The sequence below is a fragment of the Sarcophilus harrisii genome, chromosome 2 (assembly GCF_902635505.1).
Source record: "Sarcophilus harrisii chromosome 2, mSarHar1.11, whole genome shotgun sequence".
Classification (NCBI taxonomy): domain Eukaryota; kingdom Metazoa; phylum Chordata; class Mammalia; order Dasyuromorphia; family Dasyuridae; genus Sarcophilus; species Sarcophilus harrisii.
This window is the reverse complement of record NC_045427.1, coordinates 253,896,672-253,911,207: the sequence shown is the minus strand read 5'-3', so window position 1 is coordinate 253,911,207 and position 14,536 is coordinate 253,896,672. Positions and strand designations below refer to the sequence as shown.

The 14,536-nt window shown below is 34.4% G+C and overlaps 1 protein-coding gene across 2 annotated transcripts in view; it reads right to left on the bottom strand.

Moving 5' to 3' along the window:
* The window catches only part of FMN1 (formin 1), a 477,206-nt gene that overhangs the window by 186,790 nt on the left and 275,880 nt on the right, over positions 1–14,536 (bottom strand). For both annotated transcript variants that reach the window (XM_031952031.1, XM_031952033.1), the window contains one exon: positions 11,785–11,935. In XM_031952031.1, the coding sequence (XP_031807891.1) occupies positions 11,785–11,935 (151 nt within the window). The remainder of the gene's footprint in view (positions 1–11,784; positions 11,936–14,536) is intronic.

Here is a 14,536-nt window from a genome sequence, read left to right as displayed (position 1 = left end):
ATTTTAATTCTAGCCCTTCCAGCCCTTTTTGTAGTGGCTAGAAACTGGAAACTGAATGGATGTCCATCATTTGGAGAATGGCTGAATAAATTGTGGTATATGAATATTATGGAATATTATTGTTCTGTAAGAAATGACCAACAGGATGATTTCAGAAAGGCCTGGAGAGACTTACACGAACTGATGCTGAGTGAAATGAGCAGGACCAGGAGATCATTATATACTTCAACAACAATACTATATGATGACCAGTTCTGATGGACCTGGCCATCCTCAGCAACGAGATCAACCAAATCATTTCCAATGGAGCAGTAATGAACTGAACCAGCTACGCCCAGAGAAAGAACTCTGGGAGATGACTTAAAAACCATTACATTGAATTCCCAATCCCTATATTTATGCCCACCTGCTTTTTTGATTTCCTTCACAAGCTAATTGTACGATATTTCAGAGTCTGATTCTTTTTGTACAGCAAAATAACGTTTTGGTCATGTATACTTATTGTGTATCCAATTTATATTTTAATGTATTTAACATCTACTGGTCATCCTGCCATCTAGGGGAGGGGGTGGGGGGTAAGAGGTGAAAAATTGGAACAAGAGGTTTGGCAATTGTTAATGCTGTAAAGTTACCCATGCATATAACCTGTAAATAAAAGGCTATTAAATTAAAAAAAAAAAGAGAGAGAGAGAGAGAGAAGAGGACTCAGGACAGAGACTTACTGGTCACCAAAGCAGATTAATTCCAGCAGAGGAAACTGAAAAAGAGCTGATAGATAGGTAGGGAGAAGACCAGGAGAGAACAGTGTTATCAAAACATACAGAGAAGATGGTATCAAGAAGAATATAAGATATTTAATAAATGTTTGTTGATTGAAAAACAGAAATTTTGTAGAATTCTTTTTTAAATTCAATTTTTCAGTTCCAAATTCTCTTCTTACTTAGCCTCTCCCTCTATTGAAGAGTTCTTTATATACTCTTTTTGTTCTTTGTATATTAAAACATTTGCATTGATGAAAAAAAAAATAATTCTAGCCCTTCAACTCCCAAATTCAGTGTGTTTCATGATACTTGGCTATGAGGAAGAGGTACTTGGTAAATGGGTAACTAGATGCACAGTGGATAGAATGTTAGGCTTGGAGTCAGGAACAAATCTGAACAAATCACTTAATCCTGTTGCCTCACTTTCCTAATAGACAAGGAATAATAATAATTAAAACTCAAAATTCTCAAAGACTATTCCAATGAAAAGGAAAACTCTTAGATCCTATGCAAAACTAGGAAGTTTTTATATTTACTTTTTGGTTCTTGGTTCTCTGATAGGAAAAAACAGGAGTGATGATGGCTTTATATTGCAGATAAGAAGGAACAAACATTAATATCCACACCATACCATGTGTGCACATTAAAAGATATGGAAGAGGTAGAACTGAAGGAACTGAAGTTCCCTGAAGACAATAGTCTGAACTGACTATACTGTTTGCAAACTTTTTCCTGTTATGATGGAACGGTACAGTAAACCAGAAACACAGTGTTGTTGAAGAAAGTTTAGTTTCTTTGCCCAGTATGAGTATATTATGTAACTTGCCAGTGGAGGTCTAGCAATATTTTGCCATGAATACAACCTGGAAGATGCTTGTGGCTTATTTAAAGCCTCTTAACTGTGGGATGATGCATTTATTTCAACAATGAAAAATAAATAGTTTTTTATTATAATTGTCCAAAAGTGTGGACTATGTATCGTCTGATCAGTCTATAATCCCCATAAAAGAAAATATACCATGAAAACAGAAATATCTCAATGAGCAACTTTCTGCAATCAACTTTTTTAGAAAAGTAAACATCTTTTACGTATTATCTGCACAAGTTTTAATCTTGATAAACTGTTACTCATTTTCTTAATATTTTTCACTGATATGAAAATGTTATGACAACTTCATCAATAGTTTTAAAATCTCTTGTTTTTACTTGTTCTGGTCATCTTTTTATATCCCGTCTTTAGGAAGCACATTCCACATAACATAAAGGGCTACATTTTGGGATTTGCTTTTTCTTAATAGCCCAAGATATTCATACAAATTATAAAAAATATTGACTATGTCACAAAATGCTCTTAATGGTTTAGAACATTTTTAAACCACTATTTCAGCAGATCAATGCAAGATCTAATTCTTTTGATAAACTGTGTGTCTAAAAATGACTTTGGGACCGTATGTTATCTGATGTTGGTGGTTTAAATATTATTATACCTTTTGTCAAAGGTTAGGTATAAAAGCTGAAAGACATTCTTAGCTTTTAATCTACCTCTATCAGAAACCTTTTAAAGAGAAAATACAACATGCAAAGGAGGCATCTTTTGTATTCATTTTGAACCCCTATCAATAAATCAGATGCTTATTACAAAAACAAAAGTAGGAAGGTTTTGAGTATGGATGCAGAAATGGATTGCCATTTCTATTACAAAAGGACTAATCTAACCAACTTTAGAGAGGGTAGGATGATCTTAAAATGTTGGACACTAATTTTGTGTTCTTAAGCCAATCATTTAACTTCCTTAGCTTCATTTTCCCTATCTGTAACATGAGAAAGGGGTTTTAGGTCCTTTCTAGTTCTAAATCTGTGATCCCTATTCTTTATCATTATGATCATTATGGTGAGGTCTTGGATATAACAGTAAAACCTTCACTGGTGAGGAGGGAAAGGGCGAAAAGAGAGAGAAAAGTATAACTTGGGAAAAATAGGATGGTTAAAAAAATACTGAATTAGTAATTTTAAGTGTGAATGTGAATATGATGAACTCTCCCATAAAACAGAAGGGGAAAGCAGACTGGATTAACACATGTGAAGCAGAGAGATATATACAGAATAAAGGTAAAAGGCTGGAGTAGAATCTATTATGCTTCAGATGAAGTTTAAAAAAAAAAAAACAGGGGTAGTGATCCTGATCTCAGATCAAGCAAAAGCAAAACTAGATCTAATTAAAAGAGATAAGGAAGGAAATTATATCTTGCTAAAGGGTACCATACATACTGAAGTAATTTCAATATAAACATATATGCACCAAATAGTATAGCATCCAAATAATATAGCATCCAAATTCTCTGGAGAAGTTAAGAGTTGCAAGAAGAAAGAAAACTACACTAATGGGGGATCTCAATCTTGCTCTATCAGAACTAGATAAATCGAGGCACAAAATAAACAAGAAAGAAGTTAAGGAGGTAAAAAGGATTTTAGAAAAGTTAGATATGATAAACTCTTGGAAAAAACTGAATGGAGAAAGAAAGGAATATACTTTTTTTCTTGGCAGTACATAGAACCTATACAAAAAATGATCATGTGTTAGGGCATAAACCCCTCAAAATCAAATGCAGAAAGGCAGAAATAGTAAATGCAACTTTCAGATCATGCTACAATAAAAATTACATGTAATAAAGGGCCAGGGGAAAATAGACCAAAAATTAATTGGAAACTAAATAATCTAATCCTAAAGAATGAGTGGGTGAAACAACAGAGTATAGGAACAATTAATAATTTCATCCAAGAGAATGACAGTAATGAGATAACATACCAAAATTTATGGGATGCAGCCAAAGCAATTCTTAGGGGAAAATGCTTACTTGAATAAAATAGAAGATGATCAATGAATTGAGCATGCAAGTAAAAAAGGTAGAAAAGGAATAAATTAAAACCTCTCAATTAAATACCAAATTTGAAATTCTGAAAATAAAAGGGGATTCACAGTGGGTGTAATTCAAGATGTGCCTTGTGTTAATATGTCTTTTATCTTGATATGAAAGCTAAATATAAGATTTGATTTTTTTATAAACTGATCAAATTTACCTGTGCTGCCAAGAATTTGATGTTACCATACAGCTGAGAAACTACTGATTTTATCACAGAATCTAGAATATTTGTATTCTGTATAAAATTCTGTAATCTGTATAAAATACATTTTAGATGTAAAGCTATCTATTAGTTTTGTTTTTGTTTTTTTGGTCCACAGCTCTAAACTACTTTTCACAATGTATGGAATAATTTCCAATAAAGAAATTTCTATCAATGCAAGTCTACAACTACCTGCAAGATATATTTTGAAAGAATTTTCTGATACTTTGAGAAGTCTCTCAACTAGTCCTGCTTTAGTTTGAAGCTTTAGGCACTTAAAACTGTACTGAGATTTTTGGGATGTCCTATACATTTTAGGGTAGGACTAGTCCCAAATCCTTCCTTACTCCAAGGCTCACTCTCAATCTACTATCCCATATAGAGTCAACATAATTAAATCCTGATTTGTATATGATTAAAATCATTTACTGTTTAGAGCAAAACATCTGGTTATTTCTAAGAATGTATGAAAAAGTAACTGTGTAACTTTCTTTTGGCTTAGTCTCTTTGTTTGTGTATGGTGATTCAGCCAACTACTATTTTATTCAGAGCCTTTAATGTGTCTATCATTATGCTGTTTTGCTAGAATTTTTTTTTAATCTATGTGAATGTACATGAATATAATGGGGTAGGTGTGTGCATGTGTATGTGCATACCTGAATTATGGAGATACTTGTGTCTTTGTCATTATTTGCTCTTAAGAATTTGTATGTGCTTTTGAAATGTTCACATGTTATATCCACGACTATACCTAGGAATGGGCATAGAAACCAGTACAACTGAAAAGTAAGCCCCCAAGTTATTAAGTACCTTTATTGGGATTTTGAGCTCTATGATGTCTGTTCCCAGATTTTATTCCTATCATATTCTCCAACCCATTTGGCCGAAAAACAGAGACTATGGTTGTCTCTGTCACTGGAGAAGTCTCTGGCATAATGAGTCATCATCATCCCATCTGGATGGCTCCAGCCCATGGCACGTCGATGGAAATAGGCTTAGTCTGGAAAGCTATAAATATAGGTAGTCTGTCTAGGGAGAGAGACAGGCAAGACTTCAAAATTTTCCTAATATGTATACTAAACCAGGAGGGGGCAAACTTGAGGGATACAGGGCAGGAGCCAAGGAAATAGGAGAGATGTGATTTATTCGATAATAAATAAGTCTTTTGTCTACTATTATGATGTCCAAATTATCATACATATACCTATCACCCTAGAGATTGAGAAACTGAAGAAAAAAACAGGAAGACTGCAGTCATTCAAGAAAAGACAAGATCTACCTCATGTGGACTTTTAACAGTCATTGTTCATTCAACCCACTAGGGCTGAATTGCTTAATAATTTCTTTTCTAGCTGGGTCCAATTGGCTGGGGTGTGGCTGGGGTTAGTAATATGGTCTGATGCTTGAGCTCACAGTCAATAATACAGGTACTTAATAGGACTGGGTAGACTGTTAAAAGAGCTGTCCCGCCTTTCTAGAATCCTCTTCTCTGGTGTGACTGGAACAGAGAAAGCCTATTTGTCTATACATTCTAAGATGCCCTCTTGTGGTTTTAGGGAGGTAAGGAGTATCCTTATTACATATACGACAGGTTTCTGCCTTATAAGTTGCCACTCAGTTTTATGGTTATAAACCATAATCTTAAGTCATGCTAGTGAGATGAGGTGAGAGGGAAGAAGTCACACTATCAGAGAGTAGTCTAACCTTTGGGTTGAAAAATAAAAAGTCCATGAAATGATTTTCTAACATTTTCATGAGACAATTTTCCTATCATTTTTTTTTCAGGTCTGAATACACCTTTGTTGACATTAACAACAACTACTGGGGTAAATGCCAAAATTTAGAGTCAGCATCATATACCAAAATAAGCTGAAAATAGATACAATGCCTAAATATAAAAGGTCACATCATTTTTTTTATGGTGAGACATGGAACCTTGCAAAAATATGACTAAAATTTTTTTTAACTAAACAAGGGATAAAAAGTTGCTAAAAGATTATTCAGTATCCTAGAGTTCGTTAGAAGGAAGCTCAGAGATCATTTAGTCCCCTCATTTTATAGGTGTGGAAACACATGGATATAAAATGACTTGCCAAGATCATATTGTAGTAAGTGGCAAATCTAGAATTTAAACTCCTGGAATGGAAACAATCATTAAAACACACACATACATACACACAGAGAGACATACACAAAACACCCAAATCTTTTCATTTTAAAAAAGAACCAAGGGATCAAACTTAATAAATCAACCAACCAACATTGTTCTAAACTTCTCAGATATAAAACCAAACTGAATATATATTCTTCATGTAATGTACTTCTATTTTACTTAGGAATACATGTTCAGAGATTATATAGGTTATATACACTGATAGCAGCTAGGTGATGCGCGCATTTAACCCTAGAACAGGAGTCAGGAGACTCATTTCCTGAGTTCAAACCTGGTCTCAGACACTGCCTAGCTGTGTGATACTGGGCAAGTCACTTCATTCTATCTGACTCAGTTTCTTCATCTATAAAATGTGCTGAAGGAAATGGCAAACCATCCTGTATTTTTTGCCAGAAAAATCCCAAAAGGGGTCATGAAGAGTCAAACATGACTTAAAACTACTGAACAATATATGCGTTAATAAATAGGGTAATCAAAAAAGGTCTTTTGAAATATGGTCATGATATGAATCTAAGGAGAGTTAGGAGTTTCAGAAACTTTTTTCTTTTACATATATGGATATGGGGGGGGGGTTATCCTTTGCTATATAACAGAGGCAGGGAGCGGGGAAGAGAGAAGAGGAAATTTTGCATACAATATGAAATCAATCTGAAGAAATAGACTACAGCCAAGTTAAGAAGGGCTTATATGCCAATATAAATACGACTACAAACTATACCTTTAAGTCATCTAAGTTTTTATCTTAATGACAAAGTGCATTCACAAAGCTTCTTTAGCAAGGATGTGACCTGCTTTGGCTCATACTTTAGGGACACCAGTTCACAAATTGTGAGAAAGAGATAAGAAAGAAAAAACAGAGAAAGACAGGAGAAAGGCATCGCAATAGCTCAGGTAAGAGGTTAACATTAGAGATATGGCTTATTGGAATTCTGGAAACAAATGGGAAGAGACTTTTTCTTTTATACTTTCTGGCTTAAAACTATGTAAACCGAAAATCTCAATGCTAAAGTAAGCTATAAGATTTACTGAAAACCCAGAGCATCCAACACTATTTTGCAGAACCAAAACAGAGTGATGTGACAAACATAAAGCAGAAATGGTAGGCACCTTGGAAAAAAATAGTAGCTTCTAGAGTCAAAAGATACCCTTTTGATGCCAACTATGTGTGTGACTCTGTGAGCAAATCACAAACCCATTCTGTGAGTCTCAGTTTCCTTATCTCTATATGGGGACTGGATTAGATGGCCTTTGAAGTTCCTTCTGGTTTAAAATCTGGGCTTCTAAGAGGCTACTTTTTCTGGATTCAAATTAGGTTCCCTGAGAATTTTCTTAGGTAGCTTTCCTAAACTTCTTCCTTCAAATTCACTATACATGGTTGTAGTTCCTAGGAATGGAGTAAGAAGCTTTCCCTGAGAGAAACATGAGGATGAAATATATCTGCATCTTCTACATGCAAGTTAAGTACCCAGCAGAGTAAGAATTATGTCACCACTTCATCAGGTACTTAGTTGCCACTAAGTAAAATTAACAAGTATAGTCAATATCAGTCATTCCAAAGATCTGATTTCCAAGCAAATCAAATTAGCTGAATTCCTATGATTTGTCGATCTACAACCATTTATTAATTGCCTATTACATGCAAGATTTGGTGCTAGGTTTAGAGAGTCAAAAGAAAAAAAATTCTCTGCCCTAAAGGAGTTAAAGACCTAGAATGTTAATGATTCTCAAAATTTAAAAGCTTTAGTCCCTTTTTCAGGTGTGCAAAGTCCCATTCCCTACCAGCAGCCACTCCTCCTACCCCCAGGAAAAAAACTAAACTGTGGAACCCACCCTCACAAACTCTAGATAAGTGATATCCCCACAGGGCATAAAGATCAAGCAGCTTTAAGGAAAGTAGGAGCCTGAAGGTTTATTTTGTTTTGAAACTGACAGATTACTTAAGCACTCTCTAAATTCAAATAACCCTAGTTTAGAACACTTAGTTAAATAAGCAAACCATTAAGAGATAAGAGAGGGCCAAGAGCTTTTAGCTTGGGGGTTTTTACCTTGAAAGTTTTCAAATTGTAGTATTTCCTTTATTCACCAAATATTAATGAGCTTTATAGCTACACAATATTGCATTGGATAGGTAGACCCTGTGGGGATACCAAAATAGAAAAGAACAACCTAAAAGAAACAAATAAAGTGAGCATTTATCATATCTTCCCACTGGCTTTTAGGGAAGTATCTGGGAGTATCTAGGTTAACTCTCTCATTTTACCCAAGGGGGAAATTAGACTCATGAACTGATTTAAGGTCACAAAACTAAAGAGAAAGTTAAGCATTGGGAAGATTTATGGAAGAAGGTGAAGAATCCATGGAGGATGAGAAGGCTTAGATTGCTATCTCAGTCAATAAAGTACCATTTTGATCTATACCCACATCTCACACAAGGAAGATTTTCCATTTAAGAACTAATAAGTGTGTTTTTGGAGTATAAGTGTGTTTTTGGAGTATAGAGAAAGAAAACTTTCAAGAGAGTATTGATTCTTGCTTTGTTGCGAAAAGACTTATTACCTCAAGAGGAAAGAAATATCTTTTAAACTATCTCAAATAGAAAACATATATAAGCCAGGAAGATATAAATATTTTCAAAACACGCTCTTTAATGGGAAAATTTTTTGATGAAAGAACAATGCACAAGTATAATTACATCAGAGGCCCTGGATGAATCTACACAAAAGGGATTTATATCTCCATATTTATAAATAGGAAAGAGTTCAAATCCAACCTGAGATGCTTTTTAACCTATTTGTCTTAATCCACTGAAGAAGGAAATGGCAAACCACCACTTATCTCTGACCAAAAAACCTCTATGGACAGTATTGGCAAGGATCAGACAAGCCTGAGCAATAACAAAAGCATGTCATATGACAGAGAGCATTAATGTTTTAGTTTAAGGTTTGCACATGTATTATTTGATACAACAAGCTTAGGAGGTAGATGTCGTTGCTAACTATGTTTTATAGATGAGGAAAGGGAGGGAAAGGTTTAGTGACAAGCTCAGGGTGACACAGCTGTTAAGTGTCTGAGGCAGTAGGATTTCGATCCGGTTGGACCCTAGCCCAGTCTCTCAGACTCCAATGAATGATTTAAAGGCAAATAATAATCTAGAACGATGATAATATAATGATCATCACAACATTGTTTTACAATTATATACTCTTTTAAGCATTATCATATGTATTATTTCACCAATCTGAAATGCTGTTATGATGGAAAGTGAATTAGGCAGAAAAAAATAGGACAACTATTTATATAATCAGAACACTGTAAAAAAAAAAGAAAAGAAAAAACAATTTTGAAAGATTTAAGAAATTACACCAGTGAAATGACCAATTTCTACCTTAGAAGATTAAGTGATGAAGCTTGTTATCTACCTTCTGAAAGAGACAAAATGGTCTTAAACAGCAGAATAAGATATGCATTTTCAGACATGGCCAATGTGTGAATTTAGTTTGCTTGATTAAACATAATGTTGTAAGGATTCTGTTCCCCCCTTTTTTTGTTTTTCTAAGATGAAGAAGGGACAAAACTGAGGCAAGAGTGTCAAGAGAAAGGGAAAGAAAAGGGAAAAAGAAAGGAAAAGGAAGGGAAGGGAAGCAAAGGAAAGAGAAAGGAAGGAAGGAAGGAAGGAAAGAAGGAAGAACAAAGGAAAACAACCTTGATGGGATAGGGAATACCTAATTCTCTTATTTTACCCAAGAGGGAAAGGAGACATATTATATATGTATGAGTGAGTAGTGAGTGGGAGTGTATGTGTGTGTATAAAAATCATTGAAACATTATTTTATATATATATATATATATATATATATATATATATATATACTTAAAAGTGAAGGAAATAGATAAGCAGGACATTTTGAAAGTAACATGTTGAAGTTATATAATTAGAAAGAAAAGCAATTTGAGTATAAAAGAAATTCATTGTTTCATGTAGAATTCTCATCTGCTCTACTTTGTTAGTAGTAATTTTTTAAGTTCAGAATAAAAAAAAAAACACCATCATGGAAAACAAGAGAGGAAATGAATCAAAATCACTTTGATTTCTGAGAGTTACTGATCTAAAGTTGATTTTGGGATGATTCATGAATAAGATAGTGAATAAAGCCATGTTTATAAAGAGCTAGTACAGCTCTACCAAGCACAGGTTTTGATGCCAATTTTGTTTTTTTGGACAGTCAGATCAGGTAAATGTTGTAGGTCTATTTTACCTAGATTTTAGCAGAGCATTTTTTTTTTATTTTAATAGCCTTTTATTTACAGGTTATATGTATGGGTAACAGCATTAACAATTGCCAAACCTCTTGTTCCAATTTTTCACCTCTTACCCCCTACCCTCTCCCCCAAATGGCAGGATGATCAGTAGATGTTAAATATATTAAAATATAAATTAGATACACAATAAGTATACATGACCAAACCCGTTATTTTTTAGCAGAGCATTTGATAAAGTATCTGATATTAATCTTCTGGAAAGTTTGGAGAGAAAGGGACAAGATGGTTTTGGAATTGGTTCTACATTAAGTTGGTAAGAGGTCTTCTATGAATCCCCCCTGGATTCTGTACTTGACCCAGCTTGGTTTTTTAAAAGTATATATCCAGACCTTAGATAAAACTCTAAATGGCATACTCATGAAATTGTCAGAAGGTGTGTGTGTGTGTGTGTGTGTGTGTGTGTGTGTGTGTGTGTGCTGAAAGGGGAGAATAGCAGTGGTAGAAAAAAATGAGCACAACAAATTCAGCTCTCTTCAAACATTTGAAAAGCTGTCTTGTGAAAAAGGGATTAAACATCTTATGTTTGATCCTAGGGGCAGAACCAACTAGGAAAAACAGGGGCAATCTTCAGAAAAGGCAAACTGAAATTTTAGTTCAGAAAAAAAAAATCCTAACAACTTCAACTATCCCAAAATCATGTAGGGGATCTTTGGAGGTAGTAGGTTATTTCTCCTTAAAGGTTTTCAATTAGAGTTTGAAAAAAAGAATTATATAATTGCTCTCCAGTATGGGCTAGAATAGGTGACAGCTAAGGCTCCTTCCATTTCTGAAGTACTCTGAAATGGACAAACTAGCTATTTATTATTATTACAGATGAAGAAACTGAAGTCTAGATAGTATAGGTGATTTGTTTAAAATCACATGGGAAAAAGAAAAATTGAATCCACATTCCTTGATTCTTAGTCCTCTGCTTGTTTTACTTAAATCATGTGGGCTTTTATAAAATTTCTTAAACAAAGCTAGCAAAATGGAACTAAAATTCCTACAAGAATAATAACAATATATTTAACATTCAATCTTTTTGTTAATAGAAAATATACCACTACTTAGGAGGGGGGATGGGAAAGCAGAAGGAAAGGAGAGAAAGAGAAAGAGAGAAGGAATGGGAGGTTTGTTCTTTTATTAAATTTAAATGCGTTTTTGAAGAACTGAAGAAATTCATGCTAATGCAAAACTAATAGATCTAGATTTTGAGCTCAGGTAAAATAACCTGTAAAACTGCACAAAAGTTCAGATAGCTCTGAATATAATAGCAAGAATCAATTTTTCATTACTACTTTAATTTTAAGGCTCCCTTTTTTCCTTCTTGTAACTCAAATTTTTCTCTAATATTATCTGAAAATATAAGTAAGCAAATCAGCATATAAGAGGACAGATACAAGGACTATTATTATAATTACTCAGTACCTTTTTGACCTTGGTTTTCTTCTCATAAGATTCTGACAAAGGTTTTTTCTTTTGTTGAATGGTGTCCTTGGAGAATAAATACTCAAATTCACTGGGATCTTGTATATCAGGTTCTTCTAAGGAATCCCACAGGGTTGGAGTAGTACTTTGGCTTTAAAAAAAAAAAAAGGCAAGTTAAGTATCGAATTGAAATCAATGAGATTATGAAACAATGAGATCTTTTTCTAATTCATTTTTTTAAAACAAATAACCCTTTTAAGAGTTTAGGGACATGTTTTTTACATTCCAACAGGCTGGCTTAGGGAAAAGGTCAAAAGATCTAACAGAACACTGGGTAGATAAAAAAGCAAATATACATTCTAAAAGCTGGATGCCTTTTGAAAGCAGCCAAATCGATGGATTTGGCAAAATTCATTAAAAAAACTGATTAAGGATTCTGTCATCAGATTGGTGAGGTTAAATGAGCAAACCTCATACTTCCTTCTCGGCATTTTGCAACCTACCACTTCAAAATTTAAGAAAAATAAAAAAATAAAAACAAAGATTTTGCTCAACAGACTGACTGGCTACAAGTCCAGCAATTTCATTTGGATTTGATATAATAACAACATCTAGTATTTATAGAATGTTTTATGGTTTAGAAAGTACTTTCTTATTTTTTCTTACAACCTTGTGAAGTGGATGTAAATTTATCATACCTACTTTACAGATAAGGAAAACTGAGGCAGTCATTTAAGTGGCTTGATAGAGTACTGGATCTGTGGTCAAGAAGGTCTATCAGTAGGCACTGCTGTCTACAGATTGCCAATTAAAGCTTCAAATAAATAGCTCTCAGGAACATTCAACAGCTATTATTTCACAAATTAAACAAAGTATTTCAATCATCAGATTGTTGTTTTCCAACACTTAGCCTGTAAAATGAGCTGGAGAAGAAAATGACAAACCACACCAGTATCTTTGCCAAAAAAAAAAAAAACCCCAATTGGGCTCATGAATAGTCAGGCATGACTGAACAATAATGCTTGTGCCCAGTGGGAAGTAGGGGAAAATGTGTAGAAAGAATGGTCATCTTTATATTAATGGTGATTAGCTAGGATTTATGTCACAATGGCAACATGTGCAAAGCACTTTAAACTCATTAATTCATTTGATCTTTAAAACATGAGGAAGATGAGGAAATTAAGGCTAAAAAATGTATGTCCAGCCCATACAGCTGATATAGTATATGAAGCAATATGTGATCTTAGGTGTGCTTGATACCAAGCCTAGCATCTTATCTACTATGCCACCTAATCAAGCAATACTAGCTCAATAGAGGGCAGTTAGGAGCACTACAGAGTACCAGGTCAGAAGTCAGGGACATGGTACTTTCCAAGTTCAAATCGGGCCTCAGGCATTTAATAGATGAGTGATCCTGGGCTAGTCACTTTGGGGTGGTACAGCCCTTAAGAATAACCCCAAAGCTACCTGACCTTGGGAATGATCTAGTTAAGAGTGATGTATTTCTTCCTTTAGGCTATTTTACCTTAATTTACTTTCTATGGCCAGGAGGCTGAGCCCAAAAGACTGCTGGCTGTCAAGACCCAGCTGTAAGGGAGTTTCTGAAACTTAATGAGGCACAGAACAAGATTGGGTGCCTGCCACTTGATCTAGTGCTGTTCAAGCCTAACAAACATACCTCCATCCCTTGAACTCTGCCCAGGGAACTATGGACACTGAACCTATGCACAAAGTCAGAACTAACAACTCTCCCTCTAAGCCATAAAATTGGCATAGCAGTGAAATGAAGTGCCTGGTTTTTCTTATATATTTTTTATACTTTCTTATATATTTTATATACTTTTTCCTATATATTTACCTTCTTCCTCCTGACTCTAAAACTTCTTTTGGAATTTAGCGTGCTTTAATTGGTATTTTGCCAATTATAATAAATTTTGCCCCTTGACTTGGAGATGGATCTGAACCTGCAAATTCTTTGGGGACACCTTGTTATACTGGTCTAAAAATCCAATATTTTGGAGGTCCCCTTTGAAGTCCAATAACTTCACCCTGTTTGTCTCAGTTCCTCACCTGTAAAATAAGCTAGAGAAGGAAATGACAAATCATTCCAATATTTTTGTCAAGAAGAATTGAATATGGCTGAAATGCCTGAACAACAGCTCCATGGAAGGGGAAAACATCCTAACTTGGAGCTGTCCAAAAGTGTAATGGGCTGCTTAGAGAGGTTATCCCTGAAGGTCATCAAACAGAAGTTGAATGTCACTTGTAAAGGTCTCTGTGGAAGTATTTCTTACTCAGCTGTGAACTGGATTAGAGGAATTCTTTATTTAGAAAACAGAAAGTATTATATCTATGGAAAAAATCCATAGAATATCTACCTCAAGGCCATAGGAGCCCATCAAATTAGAGAATGAGACACAGGGCTGTACTATATTTGTATTCATAGAAGCCTTGGTTAAAGACTTGCCTTTAATATACACCAGCTATGTGAACCTAGGGTAGATCACTAGCTTTCTGAAGCTCAATTCTCTCCTCTGTAAAGTGAGGATAATATTAGTACTTCTAAGAATTATTGTGAAGATACATATGAGTGCTTTGTAAACCTTAAAAGTATTATATAAAGATGAGTTACTGTTGTTATTAATAAGAAAATGAGACAAATCATACATTATTACAACTGTTGCTGAAAGTAGTCATTAAAAAAAAGTTTGTTTCATTAAATGTAAATATTTAGAAAGCAAATCAGATGGGT